Raw genomic sequence first — 19,366 nt, 5'->3', positions numbered from 1 at the left:
AAGGAATGAAGAGGGGGAGGAAAAATGTTATCAAAAATATGAAAGGAACAGAGGATCCTGGAACTGTCATCTTCTTTTTTCCCTGTCATTGTAGTTTCTAGAATTTTGACTTCAGTGCACTGGGCTCAGAGACTAAATGCCCAAACCTAATACAATGTTTAGTAAAACCTTAGATGAATATAGGTCATTGAAAGCTACTTGCTATCTTATATGAGAAATGCCATTTATATATTGGTGAAGAGTTTCAATTGTTAGGTTGACATTTTGCTGCTTAGAGTTTGCAGTTTGGGAGGAAAACATGAGATAGCTTCTAATTTAGCTTATGAAAATGAGTCATGTGGAAAATCTATAGACTCTGTGATTAACCTGTGTAAGTAGTTAAAATACCCTGATCAACCTATCTTGGTATTTTTAAACTATAAGCTTCTCTTTTAGGATTTCCATATTATATTTAAAAATTAGGTAACAGAAGTTTAATATAAGGAAGATTACTTACTATGAGTATCTAAAATTTCACTAGCCCTAAGTGATGTATTACCTATAAAATGTCATTGACTCTTTCACCTCAATCTTATTCTTATAATAACTTAACTTTATTTAAATAATTGCTCTTAGACCCATAAGTTTATAATTTTGCATCATCTAGAGGGACCCAGAATGGCAGAGTCTTTGTGGACTGTCTTCTAAAGCATTTCCTGAATTTTTCTTTTTTTTTTTTTTGGTCTCTCATGGGCTTAGTTCCCCAACCAGGGATTGAACCTGCACCCTCTGCAGTGAAAGCACAGAGTCCTAACCACTGGACTGCCAGAGAATTCCCCGTTTCCTTGATTTTGATACCGACCTTGATTTTAATACAGTAAATACATAGAGATTGCCTTTAAAAAATAGCTTTAGGTTTCATACAAAAGCCTTTGTTTTCCTTCTAATGAGTCTTTTAAAGAGAGAACTGAAAATCTTACTTAAAAGGACCTGAATCAGATAACTACTTCTTTTTAGATATTTACTATGCACAATCTTTTCTGTGAATAGATCTGTTTCCAAACCTTACTTCTCACTTTCTAATGTATATAATAGTTACAGAGACAGAAAATTAACAGCAGTTACTTCTCTTACATCAAATAGTCTAATGGGATAAAAACACGATGATAAAATACGGAATTGATGGGTCACTGATTGTATTCAGAAAATCTGCGTATATACAGACCACACCCTTGCCCTTTCATTTGGGACTGTATTATGAGTGACTACAGTGCCCTTTTAGTTATGGATTTTCTTCATTTTAGGTAATTTGCACTGAGATAAGTATTTATTCTCACATGGCCCTCTTCTGACCCATTGTTTTATGCAATTATGTGTCAGCCGTTTAAGGTAGAAGACATCCCTGTACCTAGTGCAACATTTCTTTTCTGTACCCTGATCCTAGCATTTACTCTTTTTCTCTCTCTAGTCCAGGGGTCATTGAACTTCAGCCTGAGTGCAAAATTCAGCCCTGTGTCTGCTTCTGCAAATAAAGTTTGATCGGAACGCAGCTGCACTCATTTGTGTATGCACTGCCTCTGGCTGACGTGGCAGAGTTGAGTACTTGGGGCAGACCCTAATTCTTACTACCTGGAACTTTACAGAAAGTCTGCCCGCCCCGCCCTCACTCCAGCCTAAGAGTGCTGGCTGCTTCCTCCTGTCACTGACCTTAACTTTTCTCCATATACTCTATTTGGCGTCTCAGCTTTTCCATCACCTGTTCTCCGCATTATATTCCCTCTGTTCGTAGTACCTGGAATGGTTCTCTTTTCCTGTTGTATTCCCTGACAAAATATAGGGGCTACGCTCTTGCTTTCAGCTTTTTGGGATACTTTATTTCAGTGTCATGACTTGGTAAGAGTCATGAATTACATGGTGAGGGTTCGGCCTGAATTTAGGTTATGTCCTCCCGTGTCTTCTTTCCCCTTTTCCACTTTCTCTTTTTCCCTTGGGCTCTGTCTGTGCCTCTGTTTCTAGCTCTCTGACATCTAGGACTCAGAACAGGTAGGCAGTCTCAGAAAGGTGGAGATAGTAGTAGCAGGGTTTTGCTGAGGTTGGTCTTGAACCCGGAGAGCTGTCTGGTGCATGGGCCAGCGCCTCCTTTCTCTGCTGGTTTGTCCACTTGGGCTTTTTGAAGTGTGCCATTCTCAGCCTCATCACCCAGCAGCCCCCTGTGATGGGATGCTGGTTGGGTCTTGTGACTATACGCTGTCTTGCCAGGGGGTGACGTGGCATCCTTGTCAGTTGTGACCCCTCCCATAGGCTGCTGCCCCGGGGGTGGCTGTGTCTGTGGGTTAGCTGTCTGGCCAAATGAGTGAAGTCTGGGAAGTCTCAGCAAATTATTGTGGTTTTGCTTTTGCCTTTGATTCAGTTATACAGGTTGACCTTGTCAATATTGCTTCTAACACGTGGGCCAAGTTCACTGAAGACCTCATTGCAGGTTGAAGCACTTTTCAGGGCTGGGACTCCGGTGGCTTTAGAAGTGTGGTTTTAGCATATTTAGCTCCTGTAGGAGCTAGTTTAATGTGGAGGAACTTAAATTGAAAGAGGACAGTCAGAGAACTTGGAGGGAAGCTCTTTCTGTCTGTCTGTCTGCCTATCTATCTATCTACCTGTCTGTCTATCTATCTATCATCTACCTATCTATCCAGCTACATATCATGACGTGCTTTGTGACCAGAGCCCAGGTAAGAACCAGGAGGAAGTTTGGATGATTGTTTTGTCTGTCCTATAGTTTTGGGTTGAGAAGAAGCTGCTCAAACTGGAAGAGATGCCACTCCTCCCACCTTACTGGTAAATGCCCTCTGTCACTGTACCTTTCTCTAGGTGGACCCATGTCCCTTCTTTCGCTATAAGCCCAGGAAGTAGCACAAGCAAAACCCCTTGCAAGAAGTGTGGTCCATTTGTAGAACTAAACTGAAAGTATTGTGCCTGGACCACTTTCCCAATTAATAGAATGCTTTTTGTTTGGTTGGTTCCTTTTCATTTTGAGACATTCCTAACTCAAAGGCCCACCCTTAGTAATACCTTTTACTTTTTTGTTTTCTTGGTTAAATTTGAAGGATTGGAGAATGGTATACCCCAAACAGCCATATACATCCGTATACCTATCTATCTCATCTATATATCTACCTAATTTATTTGTCTGTCTGTCTGTATGCCTATCTCGCTTTCTACCTACCTACATGCCTGCCTATCTATCTAGAGGTGACACTGCACGGGCACACGTCTAAATATCTTAACCCCGATGCTTCTACTGCCTTGTTTTGAAGTCTAGGTCAGCATTACCCTGAGCAGAATGGTTTCTAGAGGCTTTCCTCATTTCTGTGGGCTTCAGTCATGCTCAGGTGAGACCTTGGATCTGTTAGAACTCTCAAACCTTGTGTGTCTCCAGCCCAGAAGAACAGAGCCACTTCCTTCCTAAACTTTGCATCAGATCTCTCCTCTCAGTGACATTAGGTTCAGTTTTGGCCAAAAAAAAAAAAAAAAAAGCCTCTCACTACTGAGCACATACTATATTGTCAGGAACACTGTCCTGAGAATTCGGAGACAAGAGTTGGCCATCATAACTGATGAGGGATTAGGAGAGGTGAGAGTGAGGAGGTGGGGATATTCAGAGACTAGGCCCTTATCTTGGCTTTACAGGTGGGTGGGGTGGATTGAAGGCTGGGGACCGAGAAAGCTGGAGTGAATCTCACCAGATGAGAAGGAGGAGGAAGTGAATTGAGACAGGACATTTATAAAATAATGTGGTGCATGGCAAGTGCTCTGAATTCTTTGTTATCAGTTCCAAAGGAGAGCCCCTGGGCCAACACCATCAGCGTCACCTGGACATTTTCTGAAATGTGGATGTTGGGCCTCCACTTCAGGCCTCTGAGATCAGAAACTCTGGAAACGGGGCCCAGCCATCTTTTAGCAAGGCTTCCAGGTGATTCGGAAGCATAGTGATGTTTGAGAGCCACTGGTGAGGGTTAGGGTATGGCGTGGGATGCTAGGGAAAGTAGGAGGCAAAGCCAGGGATGTTAGAAGGGCAGGCCTTGTAGAGCAGTGGGGAGCACTGCTAAATCTTAGGTTTGGCTGGGATTAGGGTGAGGCAGGTGAGGTGCCTGGGGTGTAAAACATGAGAAGGCACTCGGGCTCAGGGGCCAGCCCTGCCCTTGCAGAAGACTGAGAAGTGAGCACCTCCTTAAATGTTTCACCCCGAATGCCTCACTTGCCTCACCCTAGTCCCAGTCTCGTATAGGGGTGCCCTTAACCTATTTTAAGTGAAGGAAAGACATAGAAATACGGAACACAGACATGAAGGCCCGCAGGATGACCCATGTGAATCAAGAAATACTAGTTGATGAATATTATCGTATATGAGCCCAGCATTTAATATTGAGCTTGCTAGAGGTCAGGACAAAAAGGAAAACCTTGTTGAATCACATGGCCTTCATCTTTTTCCCCCCCTCAGTCCAGAACCCTGAGAATCATTGGGTATTTATGGACTTTATCAATTTTTAGAAATCTTCTCTTAGTCTAATTTTTATTTTTAAGTTCAAACATGGAGTGAGGATATTCCCTTTTAATTAAAAAAAATTAATATAATCCTTTTCGAGCTAATGTCTTTGTGCACACAGATTATTCATATCCTTGGGACTGTGAAATAGTTTTCATCTATAAATATAAATCTCATCTTTCATGTCCATTCCCCTGTGGGAAATTTAAAAGGCTTCCTTTATATCCTATGCAAAAATGTTTGTGTAGTTCTAGGAGAATTTATGCCTACAGGGTTCTCTTCAGATGATATAAGGAGCTGTCGAGTAGCAGCTTTCTGGAAGCCTGTTGCATGAACGTATGGATCTTCTCATGTCATGCTGTAAAAGCTGTTGACAATGAGAAGTAGTTTTACATATTGAAAAAGCTTGGAAGGAATATTTCAGGGAAACCTTTTATAGACTGAATGTTCTTCCTTAGGTTTTCTGAGCATTGCCAACATAGTTGGAATCTTGCTTTACTCCTCATTTTGCTTACAAAGTTAGTTCCTTTCTTTTTTTTCATGCATTTGTCTCCTTGACTCCCTACTTTCTCACAATGACTCAGGAAAAATAATTAATGAGAGTCAAAATAAGATGGATTGGCAACATCAGAACACATACTTTTAAATCTCCATCACTGAGATGATCTAAAAGGTACCCATACAGTAATTGGCAGCAGTAAGGTAGGCCTAGTACAAAAACCTTGTAAAAACATTTTCTCAATGCTCCTATTTTTTTTTTAATATTTATTTATTAATTTATTTTGCTGCACCAGGTCTTAGTTGCAGCATGCAGACTCTCAGTTGTGGCATGCATGTGGGATCTAGTTCCCTGCCCAGGGATCAAACCCGGGGCCCCTGCATTGGGAGCACGGAGCCTCAACCATTGGACCTCCAGGGAAGTCCCACCCCTATTTTTAATTTTAATTTTTTTAATGTTTTGGTGTTTTTTTGTCACCCAAGGGAGTGCTTTGAATTGTTACCCCGTGGTATTGGTCAGCATAGTTAGTTATGGACTGTGGCATCACTGAATATAACATTGCTTTTGATAACTGCAGGCTATGGCCCCAGCTTCTGGACTCTGTGCCCTCCTATCAGGATCCTTCTTTACTTCTGACCTCTCTGCTATTCTCCCTGGCTTGGGACGGACAGGAGGCATTGAGCTGACAGGTCCACTATCCCAGGGTTTCCTTTGTAGCCGCACCGGGAATCAGGGTACTGGAGTCCACATTGCTGTCTTCACAGCATGCCACTTGGCCAAAATCCTCAAATAATGCATGTTGCCAAGCTGCAATCTGTTTTTTATGTCCCAGGAAGGAAAATCTATTCACTGTTTTGAGAGTCTATTCCTAGATCAAAAACTCCTGAGAATTCTGCACCTGTTGGAAGTGAGCAGATGCTCCACAGCCTATACTTTCAGTCTTTCTCCCTTTCTTCCCTTCCTTCCTGTGAAATTTTCGTGACCTGGAAGCATATTAATGTTTTGGAATCTGTTTCATTTTTACAAAAGCTAGTATGTTTTAAAGTTAAATATCACACCTTGTTTTCACTAGTCATAACTAAGTTGCATGTTTCAAAAGAAAGTCACTTTTTCTGGGTGTGGATTTGGTGGGGTGAGGGCCAAGGAAGAGAGCCTATGAATGAATCCACGTAGAAATAGTAAAAGGTTCTGATCTTCTGGGAGGAAGGAGAAAAATAACAAAACCCTGATGTACTATATTTTATCCATTATGTCTGCTGAGAAATTAGGGTCGGGACCCAGAAGCTTTGCTCTATCTCCTGGTGTTTGTTTCAGCTCAGGTGGGGTGGGTTTCTCCTTTTGATGGGTCATTTCCTTCTCTGCTTTCACATTCCAAGCTGCATTAAGATGACAAATTTCACATATAGGGCTCGGGCACGGTCATGAAAACCTGAGCTATTGAGCTAACAGAGTGAGTGCGGAGGAGTCGATTTATGGTGGGGAGAAAGGGAGCTTTTGACAAGCACAAAAGATTTGGATAGCCCAGATCTGCATCAGAGCACACATGGGATGGCCCGGATGCCGCCCACAACCACAGACCCTGCTCTTAAGCCTCATCACAAGTCTCAAGGGTGGAAGAGAAATGCGAAAGTAGTTAAGAAACGTCTTTAAAGCTCATACTCATATCCTAGACTGCATCGCTCGCAAGTGAAACTTGTTTTGGACATAACCTTATAGTGGGCTTTGCAGAAATACTTAGGGTGAAATAAGTAGACTAATGGTCCTGTGTCCTTTTCTATCTGTGAACTGTGCAATAAATACTTCTCTTTTCCTACCCCGCTTTTAGTAAGGAAAAAAAAAAAATCTTGGACAGCAAAGAGCAAGTCCATCACATCAAACATGACTGTGTTAAATACTAAAATGTTCAAAGTCCGACTGAGATAGATAAAAGCTTTGATGGAAAGTGGATATTTCCCAGGGACATTGCAAGCAATAATCCAGATGTTAGAGTGTAACGCAACGAGTGTCCGTGGATAGATCAGGAGCTCCAGCCAAGCCGGGCCTGATGTAGGCCTTTGCCTTGCCCTCCCATGCTGTTCCGCCATATGGAACCTATCTCTGGGCCCCCTTAATAACCAGCTTTGGATTCCATTTTCACAGAGCTCATAGAGCTAAGTGGGACTGTTTTATGGACAAGTTAGAAGCCTTTCCAAGATAAACATCCAATTTGAAATTAGGACATACCAAGCCGCAAAATTATTTTAGGGCATATTTCATGGAAGCACTGCCATTTTTCTTAGGCAATTGCCAGACTGTAGGATGCCCTTTGATCCCTTGTGGACATTACTCCCTTCTTTATAAAAAGGATTTTGAAATAGTTGCAGTGTTTAGGGAGGAATATATCTGTCGGAACTTTGAAGCATAGCCATGGGACAGGTCATGCTTCAGCTTGTTGGTTGGCAAGTCGAACTTTAAGAAGAAAAAAACATAAAAAGGGAAAGTGCAGCAGGATATATGAATCAAAATCTCATTTTCTTTTTAAAGATAGAAATGTTCAGCCCGTGTGCTTACTAAGCTAGAGAATGTATTAAGTGTAGCTACATCTGTATGCACACATATAGATTATATACATATTTATATATGTATCTGTCTATATATTGTGATGGCGTGCATTGTTTTTAGCAAATATAAAATTACTTAACTTTATTTCATACACCTGCATTATTGAATATATTCTGTCCACAGCCCAACTGCAAATAGAAGTTAGAGAAAGAAGTGTTCATGTTTTCCAGAGGAGAGGGTTTTTTTTCTTTTTTTAAAAAATTACTTATTTTCCCATCTCCCTTTCCTGCTCTGTTTCAGCACCTCCAAACCCCTGTGTGTATGTGTGCATTTGTGTGTGTGTGTGTGTGTGTGTGTGTGTGCATTTGTGTGAATTCCAATTTCAAGAGAAAAGCAACACAGATATGAAGTTGGGAGTACAGATTTCCTTAAAAGTATTTTGTTTAAGGAAATCATAAAATGAGCCAAACACTTGGCATTATTGCGTCATTTATTAAGGGTGGTGGAGTGACGTGTGTTGGATGAGGTAAGCTGGCATGTAATTAACATGGCACTGACACACTGTGTGTTGTGATAAATTGTGACTAACTGGTCATCAAGCCGAGCAAATTGATGCCTAAATGATCTCGAAGATAGAGTGAGCAGATGACAGGAATGAATATATAGTGTGAGAAATTCATTGCTTTACTATGAGACTCGACACCGTCTACCTTCTTCAGCCCATTTATTTCTCCCTCAAATCAAGCCGTCCACACTCTGTGCCATTTCACTTATTGAACGGAGAACGTGAATGAACTCCGCAGCCTGAACGGCATGCAGCCTGCAGATCGTATCGGGGATCCTCACTCAAACAAACTAACTAACCATAAAAAGACACTGTTGAGACCTTCAGGGCATTTAACAGTATTAAAGGAATGATGGTTACTTGTGTTGAGTGTGATCATAGCATGGTTCTTATGTAAAAACAAACAAGGATTTTGCTTTCAAATATTTCAGGCAGAAAAAAAAATAGGGAAGGGATAGGTGAAATAAGGTTGACAAAATGTCGAATCTGATAAATAAGCACATGGAGGTTTGTTGTTCTATCTTTGTGTGTGTTCGAAAATTTACATAATGGAAGTTAAAAATAAAGTGTGCTTGGCCTCTTTATAATTTAATAATAGGGGATATTTGCCTTTTTCTATATTCTGTTTAAGGTGTGTGTGAGTAATACGATGTAGAAAAGGAGACAAAAATAGGGTAACAAGTTACTGAACCCCTACTGGGTCCCAGCCATGGGGCTGTGTTCTTTACGCAGCCTTCCCTCTGCAAAGCTCATTTGGCTGGCTAGCCGATTACAGGCTATATCTGGAGTTGTGAATCTCACAGTGGTGTTAGGCTTTTTAGTCGTAGCCCAAGGAATAAAGGGAAGTGGGGACAGATTCAAGTGTGAAGGATAAATTCAAAACCATAATTTCTAAATGCCCAGAGGTATTTTGTTTCCCTGAAAAGCAATGCCTGGTTCTTATATCTCTATTTCCCAGAATGCCTTTCTTCCCTTCCTACTATTAAAATAGCCAAAGGCCCAGCTGAAGGATTCCTACCAAAGAGCACATCTAGGTGGGAGTACAGGCCAGTGCCAAATGCAAGTGTTGTTCGAATTCATGCTCTGCTATATGTTTCAAGTCCAGTGCTTGAGAAGGAAGTCACATAACTGTGATTGCAGGTTTGCAAAGCCAGTGAAGAATATTAACACTTTTACCAGGCAGGGAGTGCTATTTCTAATCAAATATTGAAAGCTAGAATTCCTCTGATCACCAAAGTCACACTCAAGAATTATCAGCAAGTTTATATGTTATCTTTATTTTTTGCTTTAGTCCTCTTTGATACGCAACCTCCGGCTCTCAGAGTTCTTGAAAAAGAACCAACTCTGGAATGGGATTATAAGTATAACTTTGTTGGAAGGAAAGAATGTCTCAGGAGGAAGCATGACAGAGATGTTTGTCCAGTTAAAACTAGGAGATCAGAGGTATAAAAGTAAGGTAAGTTCTGTCAGTTCCTTAAGGAGAACAATATCTTTAAGATGAAAACAATGGAAAAAAATATTTTCCCACTCTAAACTTCGCAAGAACAGAATTTATTTTTAACCCTCCTAACTGTATTAGGAGCAACCCAGAAAACAAGATAATTGTATAGGTGCAGTCTATTAATATGGATATTTGATCGCTTAGTATAATCTATTTTAATATACTAAACTAAAGCTAGAGAAAGCTTATTAAATAATAGATCTGAATGCATGGCTTATTTCTGTTTTGAAAATAAGCAAACTATGTTTCAGAGAATGAGGGAAAAGGATTACTAAATGCTTTCAACATCGTATAAAAATAAAATGGTATAATATGTTATAGTTGGATTAAAATATTTGAGTTAACTAAACATGTTTTCAAAATTATGTACTCCGGGCTTTCTCTAACTTGTTGGTATGAACACTAAAAATAGACATCTAGTGCTGCTGGGGGTTTTTTTGCTGTGATTTTTTTAAACTATCTAAAAAGTATTAAAAGTGATTTGTTTTGACCAAAGGTAATGGCTTTTTTTAGCCGTCTTTAAAAATCAATCATCTTATTCTGCTGATCCAACTTCCATTTAATTTTTAATCTCAGTAATTTGGTGTGGTTTTTATTTCAAAAACACTAGTCTCCAAACCATGGTAATTAATTAGTTTTACATAACTGTCAGACAGAAATATTTCCTATGTTTTATGGATTGAGGGAACTAGGGTACTTGAAAGTTAAGTCATTTGCCAAAAGCCACATAGGAAGAAAAACATCGGTGGAAGATTTTGAAAATAGGCCTGAGGATATTTGCAGTTTGGGCTTTCGAGTGTAGAGGACTTAACTGAAGCAGACTAGTTAGAAAATGATTTAGGGGGGCAAGAGTTTTTCTCTGCTGCACAATTTTCAGTGCAGAATCAAATATGAAATGTCATTTACTCCACAAGGAGTAGAGAATTGAAGCTCTTATTGAAGAATCGTTTATTATAAGAAATGCAAAAAATTGAAGACAAGTTACAGCAGAAATATACAGATAATTATTTTAACCAGACAGTTTTAGGCTGTACCTCACAGTGAGTATATCCAGGATGACCACAGCTCTCCACTAAGATTCCTTTAATGATCCAGGGTCAGGGTAAGGATTTATAGAAAAATTATTCATCACTAAGCACACGTACCCTTTTAGACTAAGGGAAAGTGTAGAATTAGTCCAGTATCTGCTACGTTCCCCCTTGGGGAATATTGCACTTAATTTGTGGTCTAATAGTTTTTTTTTTTTTCTTCATGGTTTCAAAATGCCGTGATCTGATATATTTAAGCCCAAGGATGATGAAAAACAGCGTAAATGATGTTACGTGATGTTGGCTGTAGCTGAGGTCTGAGCAGTCCCTGTTTTCTCACACGGGGATATTTGGCCCCAGGATTTAATAGTTGGCCCCGAGGTCCTGATACTTAGTGGCCTGCGTTTTTGCTCACTTTTTATTCACAAATTGAATCTCTGTGTAATTGAAACAAAAATGAAAGTCCTGCCAATGAATCAAACACACAAGCAATTTGAAATCACTTTCGGAGAACACAGGAACACTTGTGCAGTTTTCAGACCATGCTTGTTAATTTTTAGGTTTGGCTGCAGTGGAATTTCATAGTCTTCCTCTCATTCTAGTGACGGGATTCAGTAAACTTGGATTTAAAAATAGGCAGCGGCCTACAGGTTACGGGTTTCTCATGTAATGCATCTGACAGATGTTAATTAAGACCCCAGACTGTTAATTCATATAGTTCTTAAGCCAGCACTGAATGGGTGTGCCAATAAAAATGTTACTTCCATTTGGTTAACCAATTAGTATCTTTCATAAGAGAGAACAACTGTAAAATGTCTATTGAGATATATTATATAGAGAGCATATCTCAATAGTCATTATTGTATGTGTGTAAAAATATTATATAATAAATATATATATATATCAAAAGTATGTGTTTTATATATATATAAAATTTATGGTTTCTTTTGGGATAACAGTGTTTCTCCAAATTTGGTGGATAAATTAGTGAGTCTGGGGAGTCAGCTAAAAGAGTATGATGTTTTGCCAATTCCCGAAACCTTGAAGTCCCTTTCGTTTCCAAAAAGAAAAGTTTAACTTTATAAGAGCAATCCTAACCATAATTATGATCTCCTGCTGTCTAGAAATGAAATGAATGTGTAGTTGCTGTAGCAATGAATGCCATTTTAAGAAAATAAATAATATAACTGCATGTTTTCTAGACACTGTGTAAGAGTGCAAATCCGCAGTGGCAGGAACAGTTTGACTTTCACTACTTCTCTGACAGGATGGGCATTTTGGACATTGAAGTGTGGGGAAAGGACAGCAAAAAGCACGAGGAACGTCTGGGCACGTGAGTCTGCTCTGCTTTTTAAACGGTGGGAGATGTGTCTGCATTGAGGCTGGTCTGAGGGAATATCTTTATCTGTTTGAGCTTAGAATAAAACCTCATATCCCCACCCCAAGGAGCCATAAGTTAGCTGGGCCCTAACCTGGGGAAAGTTTTTTCATTTTTTTAATTTAGTATTGATTACAACAGAAGAAAATTGTATGTGCCAGGAAGTCTCTAAAGAAAGATAATGTACCATCTCAGACTCTTTGGGAAATGTTGGTATAAGTGTCCAATGCACCCTATGATTTGGGTTTTGCTATTTAGTGAAATACCGTATAATTTAATAACACTGTGAAGCTAGGTGTCCCAAATTGATGGAAACTTTTCAGTGTCCTTGATGAACTTGGCGGCAAATCATAATGAAATCTATTGAGGCCAGATTTGTTTTATTTCTTTACTTTGGACCTTCCCAACTTAATTGAGGGGCTCACTCGTACATAATAAAAAATAGTGTAAGTACTATTGCTTCCTTATAGGATTGTAGTAAGAATATAGTCAAATGCAATTGTGCCTGCACTGTGACTGCTCCAGTTTGAGCATGAAGGAGATGCTGGTGGAAGCGTACATCTCTGATCTTTCTGATAGCCCTGCAAGTTCATGGTATTATTTTTGTTTTATAGATGAGGAAATGGAGTGCAAAAGGTTTGCATACATCTTCGCTGTAGGCTTCAGAGCAGCGAGTGCGAGAGTCAGGATTCTGTGTTTTCAAAGACCAAGTTTTTCCCACCAAACCACTGCCTTTTGTTCAGCCCATATGCATACAATTTGTCCACCAGTCCTAAGTATAAGCATTTAAAGGACTCTCAACGGCTGTTTGTGGGCTTTTTCAAACCAAGTTCTCTGGAACCCTGGGTTCAGGGAGATGCCTTGGGGTCACCTTGGAGAACAGGGGTCTCCTCAAACCAGAGCATCTCCACTTTTACCTGTGCTCTACATTGGTAGAGCTCCATTCGAGGGAAGAGTTTCCTGCTGAAAATGAAAGATCGAAAACACTCATCCAGTAGAACCCCTTCATTTTATAGATGAAGAAGTCCAGAGGCCCAGAGAAGTCATGTTTTTCCGTCAGCAAGGAATTTAGGGGCAGAAATGGGATGAGCCCCAGCTAACCCGATACCTGATGCAGTGCTTTTTCTGTGTAAAACACTTAGCAGAGCCTGGTGCACGGAACGTCAGCTCCTTTTGCTGCCGTTACCCTGTCCCACCTCAGTGGCTCCTCCTGAGATAGACAGGTGGGAGTTTGGAGGCCATGGAACCTTCCTCCCATGCTTCTCAGCAGAGGCACCTTGTCTCATGGGACGGCCGGGCATGTTCCAGGTGCCTAATAAACCTGGCCCTCACCCACCTGATGCCAGCTACATTCCCAAGTTATCCTGTGGAAGACACCCACACACATACACTGACAGCTCATCCACACATGTCCAAACACCTGCTAGGAGAGCAGCACTGCTGACTGAGACATGGGTGCTTTTCCCTCCACGTGTCGTGGCCCTGGTTACATTGCTTTGCACAGCCCTCTCGTCCCCAGCTCTGTGCTGCTCTAGCAGGTAGTAGCCATGCTTCCTTGGAGATCTCCAGGGCCAGGTTTGTGTTTTGGGGTACCAAACTAGTTCATGTCACACTCTCCAACCCAGGAGAGAGGTCTTCCTGTGGTCAAGAATTTGACAGATTTTGCCTGTCAGATGCCTTACTAGTCTCCCCACAACCCTCTCCCCCATGGGGTAACTGAGACACCTCAGAGTCTTGCCAGTGTCTCCCACCCTGGTCACCACCGTGACACCCCAGTGCCCTGCCAACACCCATGGTAGGAGGGTCAGAAACTTTGTGCTAGCCAGCAGAGCAGGAATAAGTCACGTAAATGCACAAATGCAGAGAACTCTGTGTCCCAAAGCGTTATCTGAATGGTGGGAATTTGGGCCCCCAGTGATGGATGGCCAGCGTGTTATTTTAGTAGGTGCAGAAAATAATGGCCTTTCATTCTGCATGTCATTGTGCTGTTATGTTTCTTTCACATAATAGGAAACGCTTTTCCAAATGAGTGTTAAGTTTCTTTACAGACACAAAGAATAATTGGAGATGTCCCTCTTATGTCCCTCTTTTTTATGTCATTTATTATTTGAGCTATTTCCTGTTTGTAACTTAGATGTATACCTGCCCCAGTGGTCATTCTGTCCTTCCTTTTCATGGATTTTAAAGGATTTTTTTTTTTTTTTTGGTATCCTTTTCCTTTTTCCTCTCCTAAGGTACAAAAGATAACAAAAGTATCTCTTGGGAGTTGGCTACACAGCATTACCCTGAGTGAACTTCCAGGTGGGGTGAGACCTACCCTAAAATACACACTTCTTGTCAGGGTTAAAAGAGAGATTGTGCTGGCATATGCGTATCACAGACCTGTTACTTACTGTTCCTTCTTATTTGAAAATGTTCACTTATTGTTTTCCTGTTCTTTGTTGTAATTCTAAGCCTCAGTTATTTTATCTCCCAACTGTTGGGAAATAACTTTTTGCATGAGAAGCGTCTTTGACAATGTTGAATGAGTCATAACTGTCCTCAGACCTGTCTCATATTTTGTGTTTGGATAACACCTTGATGCTAGTAATTTAAAGTTCTGCACGGCCTAAGAAAGTCCTCTGCCGGGCAGTTTGAGATGAGGGAAGGAACAATAGCCTTTGAGTTGTACTTCCTTGGGCTGGCTGGTAACCACGGTGTTTGCTAGCTGCGTGACCTTGGGCAGTGACTTTGTGGTTTTCTGTTTGTGTAATGGCGTTTTCCACCAATTTGCAGGTCATCATGGCAATTGGCAACAATGTCTCTTGTTGGTAGCTATTATTATTCCTATTAATTTTGAGATTTTTTTTCTGGATGGTAACTATAGATCCCCACAACATTTGCAACTAAAATTGTGTCATTTAAGTAACTGAAACACTAGTTAAAATTCAGCATATTTTTGTTTCTTCAAACCAGGAGAGACATTTTTTATATTTTTTGGTAGAAGTGAGCAGTGACTGTCTTCCAGGACATGGTGGGAAGCACATTCGTTGACTGGAGATCTGAGCAGTGTCAATTAGCCTGAACAATACTGGGTTTTGTAGCTGTGGACAGAGAGCTGGAGTAGTGGTCAGTTACGTGAAGAGAAATCACGTTGGCATTGGTGGGTTGCTGGCTTGGTGATGGTTCAGGCATGGCCCACCCCCGCCTGGTAGCCAGCCTCCTCCAGGCTCTCCTGAGTCACGGGGAACTTTCTGAAATCCCTTCCACTGAGCCACAGGTAACTCCTGAGGAGGTCAGGGCTGGTAAGATGAAGGTGCTTGGGCAAATCCAACAGCCCTCCCAGACCAGGGTGCCTACTAATTCAGCTGTTTATTCATGGACCAAAATAATCCAGTCTTTTGAGTCCATCAGTGGTCTAGAGACAGAATTTTTAGGGAGGAGTAAGAAATAAAGCTAAATATAACCTGCCCCAACTTTTAAACAAAATGGCAAGAGTAGAAATACAGATTAGCCCCCTTGTCAACCTGTGCCATTTCAACATGATCGTATCATTTTCTTAAAGTATATTTTACATCTCCCTGTGATTCCAGAGATTAATTTGTCACAGAATATTCTAGACTTAATTTAGTTTGGAAACTTAAGAATGAGAATGCACAAGTTCATTTTAACTGGGCTGCCTCAGAGCCAATCCTCAGCCCCACGCGGTGCTTCAGAAAGTGGCTCTGACGTGCTACCAGTTTACTGGTGACTGTGGTGCAGAGGGGAATCAGGGCTAGAGGATTTCTTTGGACAGTCTGCACCCCATGTCGCTGATCTGCTCTTACAGCCAGGCATGACGCAGCCACCATTTTCTTCCTGTTCACCGCCTTCCTTAGCCTCTGAGATGTACAGCTTTTAAAACTCTAGCACCCTTTTCTTCCCCTTGCATTTAAGTGAAAAGCTGACCAGTCTATAATATAAAGCATAGAATTATGGTAATGAATAAGAGGTTAAAAGCTATCATGGCAAGTGGAACTTAAGCAGGTTTGGCTGACTGATATGGTAAAATTATGTGTTGAATTAAAACATTAAAATGCGGTGGGATTAATGGAGAAAGACAGGAACAGGAGGTCAGAAACAACGTTAAATCAGCACATTAACTGCCTGTGGGCCAGAGGGGCTGGCTTTAATATATGCAGAGAAAAAAAAAAAGCTTGCAGAGGAAAAAAAAAAGTAATTTAGTCCTTGTTTCCTCCAGGTGAATAGAACCGCAGACTTTTCAATCTGCGAGGCACCTAGTACATATATTTATTTCCCCTTCTTTTTTTAGATAGGGGAGGAAATAGACACTACAGAATATTTAGTTGGTTAACAAAAAAAAAAAAAACACTGACTTTATAATTTGGAGTTTTTGACTTGGAATTTTATTTTGCCACTGGGATGCATTTGTCCGTTCGTTCATTTTATTCAACAAATGTAGAGCACGTCGTGTATCAGACATCCTGCCAAGTGCTGGGGGTTCAGAGGTGGATCCTGTCCTCAGGCACTAGGTTGTGGGCAGCGTCTTGGGGGTGGAAGGGCAGCTTCCTGGAAGAAGAGAGTCTAAGCTGAGACCTGTAACGTGAGTGGTGGTTAGCCTGACAAGGAGGAAGAACTTTCCAGGAAGATGGGACCACATGGACAAAGGCTTAGAGAGGAGGGAGAACACATTCTGAGAAACTGGAAAGGAACGAGAAGGGTGGGTGATGTCATGCGATCAAACTAGAGAGGAAGGCAGGAGTGAGGTCACAAAACCATCAGATTCCATGACCTGCAGATGAACAGCAGCAGCTCCTGGCTAGACACAGATGCATTAGTGCTCTGCTACTTTATGTTCCTAATGCAAAGCTTGTTATCGTAGTGGAGCTCTTTCGGACTGAATGGTCTAAGTTCTGACTTCGGAATGAGGATTTCCTGGTCACCTAAGGGCCAGCGTGTAGCACCTGCTGAACGATGGTCCAAACACGGTCACCCCCCTTGCCTGTGGAGTCACACATGATGCCACGGGAATAGACCTAATTTGCTAGTGCTCATTACTCATGTGTTTTACGTGGATGCCCTGAGCATGTGTTTTCCACATTGTTTCCTCAGATAGAAGAATAGTTTTATAAGTTTTATTGCTTTATCGGTTTTTGTTAACAAATGTGTCTTTAGATATGTTGGCTGGAGTCTCGTGGGCCATGGTGAGTTAAAATTTATTTTTTCTTTTAAATTATTCTTAGGTCAGTATTTCTTGATACCTTTATCAATGCGTTTGTACTGTCAGCTACCAACCTGGGAAAAAAAAATTTTAAATACTTCCATTGCTATAATTCACCACAGCTGAATGACTGGCATTTCTCCAGGTTAGGGGCCAGCAAACTAGGGCCCATGGGCCAAATGCAGATGGCTGCTTGTTTTTGAGTAAAGTTTTATTGGAAAACAGCCTTGTTCATTTGTGTACATTGTCTATTACTGCTTTCATGCTACAAGAAGAGAGTTGAGTAGTTGCAAGAGACCAGGTGGCCAACAAACTAAAAACATATTTACTGTCTTGCCCTTCACAGAAAAAATGGTCTTAATTCCTATCACTTATTAATGTTGGTGTGGTTTTTAATGATCATTGGAACACTCATTATGAGAGCCCTTTAAACCACATATCTGAAAACTGAGGTTATTTTTCAAGCAAAATTTGCATCCATAGTAGTCAGCTCAGTTTTCATCAATGCTCATACAAGGCTGCCATTTGGGTAGAGCTTGGGAAGAAACTTAGGGGATACAAAATGGAAGAGAAAGAGAATACATAACAACACCTGTAAAATTCTGGAATCAATGAGTGAGCAAGTATTGTTTATAAGAATGAGAAGGAAGGGAGGGGGAGGTGTTTTGATTTGCCCAGGAAGCTGGTCTGGATCTCTTCTCCTAGGCATTCTTAGGGGCCAACCCTGCACTTTTCCCAGAACTGGTAACTAAACAGTTAACAGAAAGCCTTGGGAAAGAACAGCAGATTCTGTAGTGCTTCAGTAGCAACGAGAAAAAATGAAGAGACTGACCAAATTATTTCGTACTTTCTCAGGGTAGAATCTGGTACCCTATAGTAAATTAAGGAAGCAGCCCAGAGTCTCCTTTCAAGATTTTTTATATTAAACATGTCTTTGATGAATATATTTCAGAATGATTATATCTTAAAGATTTTAGAGTATTTATCTTTACTTGAAACTAAAGAAAGCCATTTAGTTCATATGATACTTAACCTTTCTTTAGAAGATTCAATGAGTATTGTGGTAAAAGTATTCTGAAATTCTGGAAGAAAAGTCCTTAATTTTTTTTTTTTCTTCTACTGCTTTTGCTGATCATACAAGCTAGTTCCTAGCTTGGTGTTAATGTAAATATTTCTTCAGCCTCTGGCTAACCTCCCGAACATTCTGGTTCTCCTTCAGATGTGAGGATGAGCTGAAGCCATGGGGACTGAGGTTGAAACAGAACAAAATGGGAGGCCTGGAGGAAAGGGTTTTGTATGAGATTCATTTCTTCTTACTCCCATCTTTCCTTCTGTCTTCCAGAATGTGAAAATGAATGGGGAAGCCAGGTGGATAGAGCAGTTCAGTTCTAGAAAGTCATCCTTAGAGTGGGCGGTTAACGCTAGGGAGAAGGTAGCTTTACATTAATTCATAAGACTAAAGACATCAGTGTTTTAAGAATCAATTAATTCATGTGATGGGGCAGGGACCCTAAGAAACTGGGTCATAATCTATGTGCAGAAGGATCAAGGTTTAATTTTGATTGGCCTGATGCCTATGTATCAATTTAATTTGCTCTTTCAAGTCACTAAGAAAGTAAAAGTAAGTATTTGATTGAATTCACTCATGAGTTAACTGGGAATGTAGAATCCATTAAGTTTGTCCTGAAATCCCCCATCTGGTGTTTATGGGGCTCTTTTATCTAAAATAGGCAAGGCTATGTTTTGTGCAGGGTTTCTTTCTTCGTTATCGAAATAATCTTTAAAACTGGGATAGGTGGAAAAGTTTCACAGTGGGCAGAAATGACTGAAAGTTTGTGAAAATGTGTAATTTCTGAGACAAAATTCAATATTTAGTTTGCATTTCATCTGAGATGTGATTCACACTTGTTTAAGTTAATAAACTGCTCTGTTCAAGTAAGCTGTGCCTTTAGACAGTCAGGAGGAGAGTGTGCAAAGGCAAAGTTACTGTAAATATGCTAATGTTGCTTACAGTCTTTTTAGATGACTTTTTTAGAATTACTGTCAGGTCCATTTTGAATTATCCAAGAAAAAAATTATTATTTCCTCATTATACATCATTTTTGACTCCCAAACATTATTTGCTCTCAGAGATC

At 40.6% G+C, this 19,366-nt stretch overlaps 1 protein-coding gene across 1 annotated transcript in view; it reads left to right on the top strand.

Moving 5' to 3' along the window:
• Positions 1–19,366, top strand: part of MCTP2 (multiple C2 and transmembrane domain containing 2) — a gene marked incomplete at its 5' end in the record, with an annotated part of 189,755 nt that overhangs the window by 50,238 nt on the left and 120,151 nt on the right. Inside the window, 2 exon segments of the mRNA XM_082850959.1 lie at positions 9,416–9,580; positions 11,856–11,986. Coding sequence (XP_082707085.1) covers positions 9,416–9,580; positions 11,856–11,986 — 296 coding nt within the window.

This window comes from Leucopleurus acutus, assembly GCF_964270905.1.
Source record: "Leucopleurus acutus genome assembly, chromosome: 1".
Taxonomy (NCBI): domain Eukaryota; kingdom Metazoa; phylum Chordata; class Mammalia; order Artiodactyla; family Delphinidae; genus Leucopleurus; species Leucopleurus acutus.
This window is presented reverse-complemented; position numbering and strand designations above follow the sequence as displayed.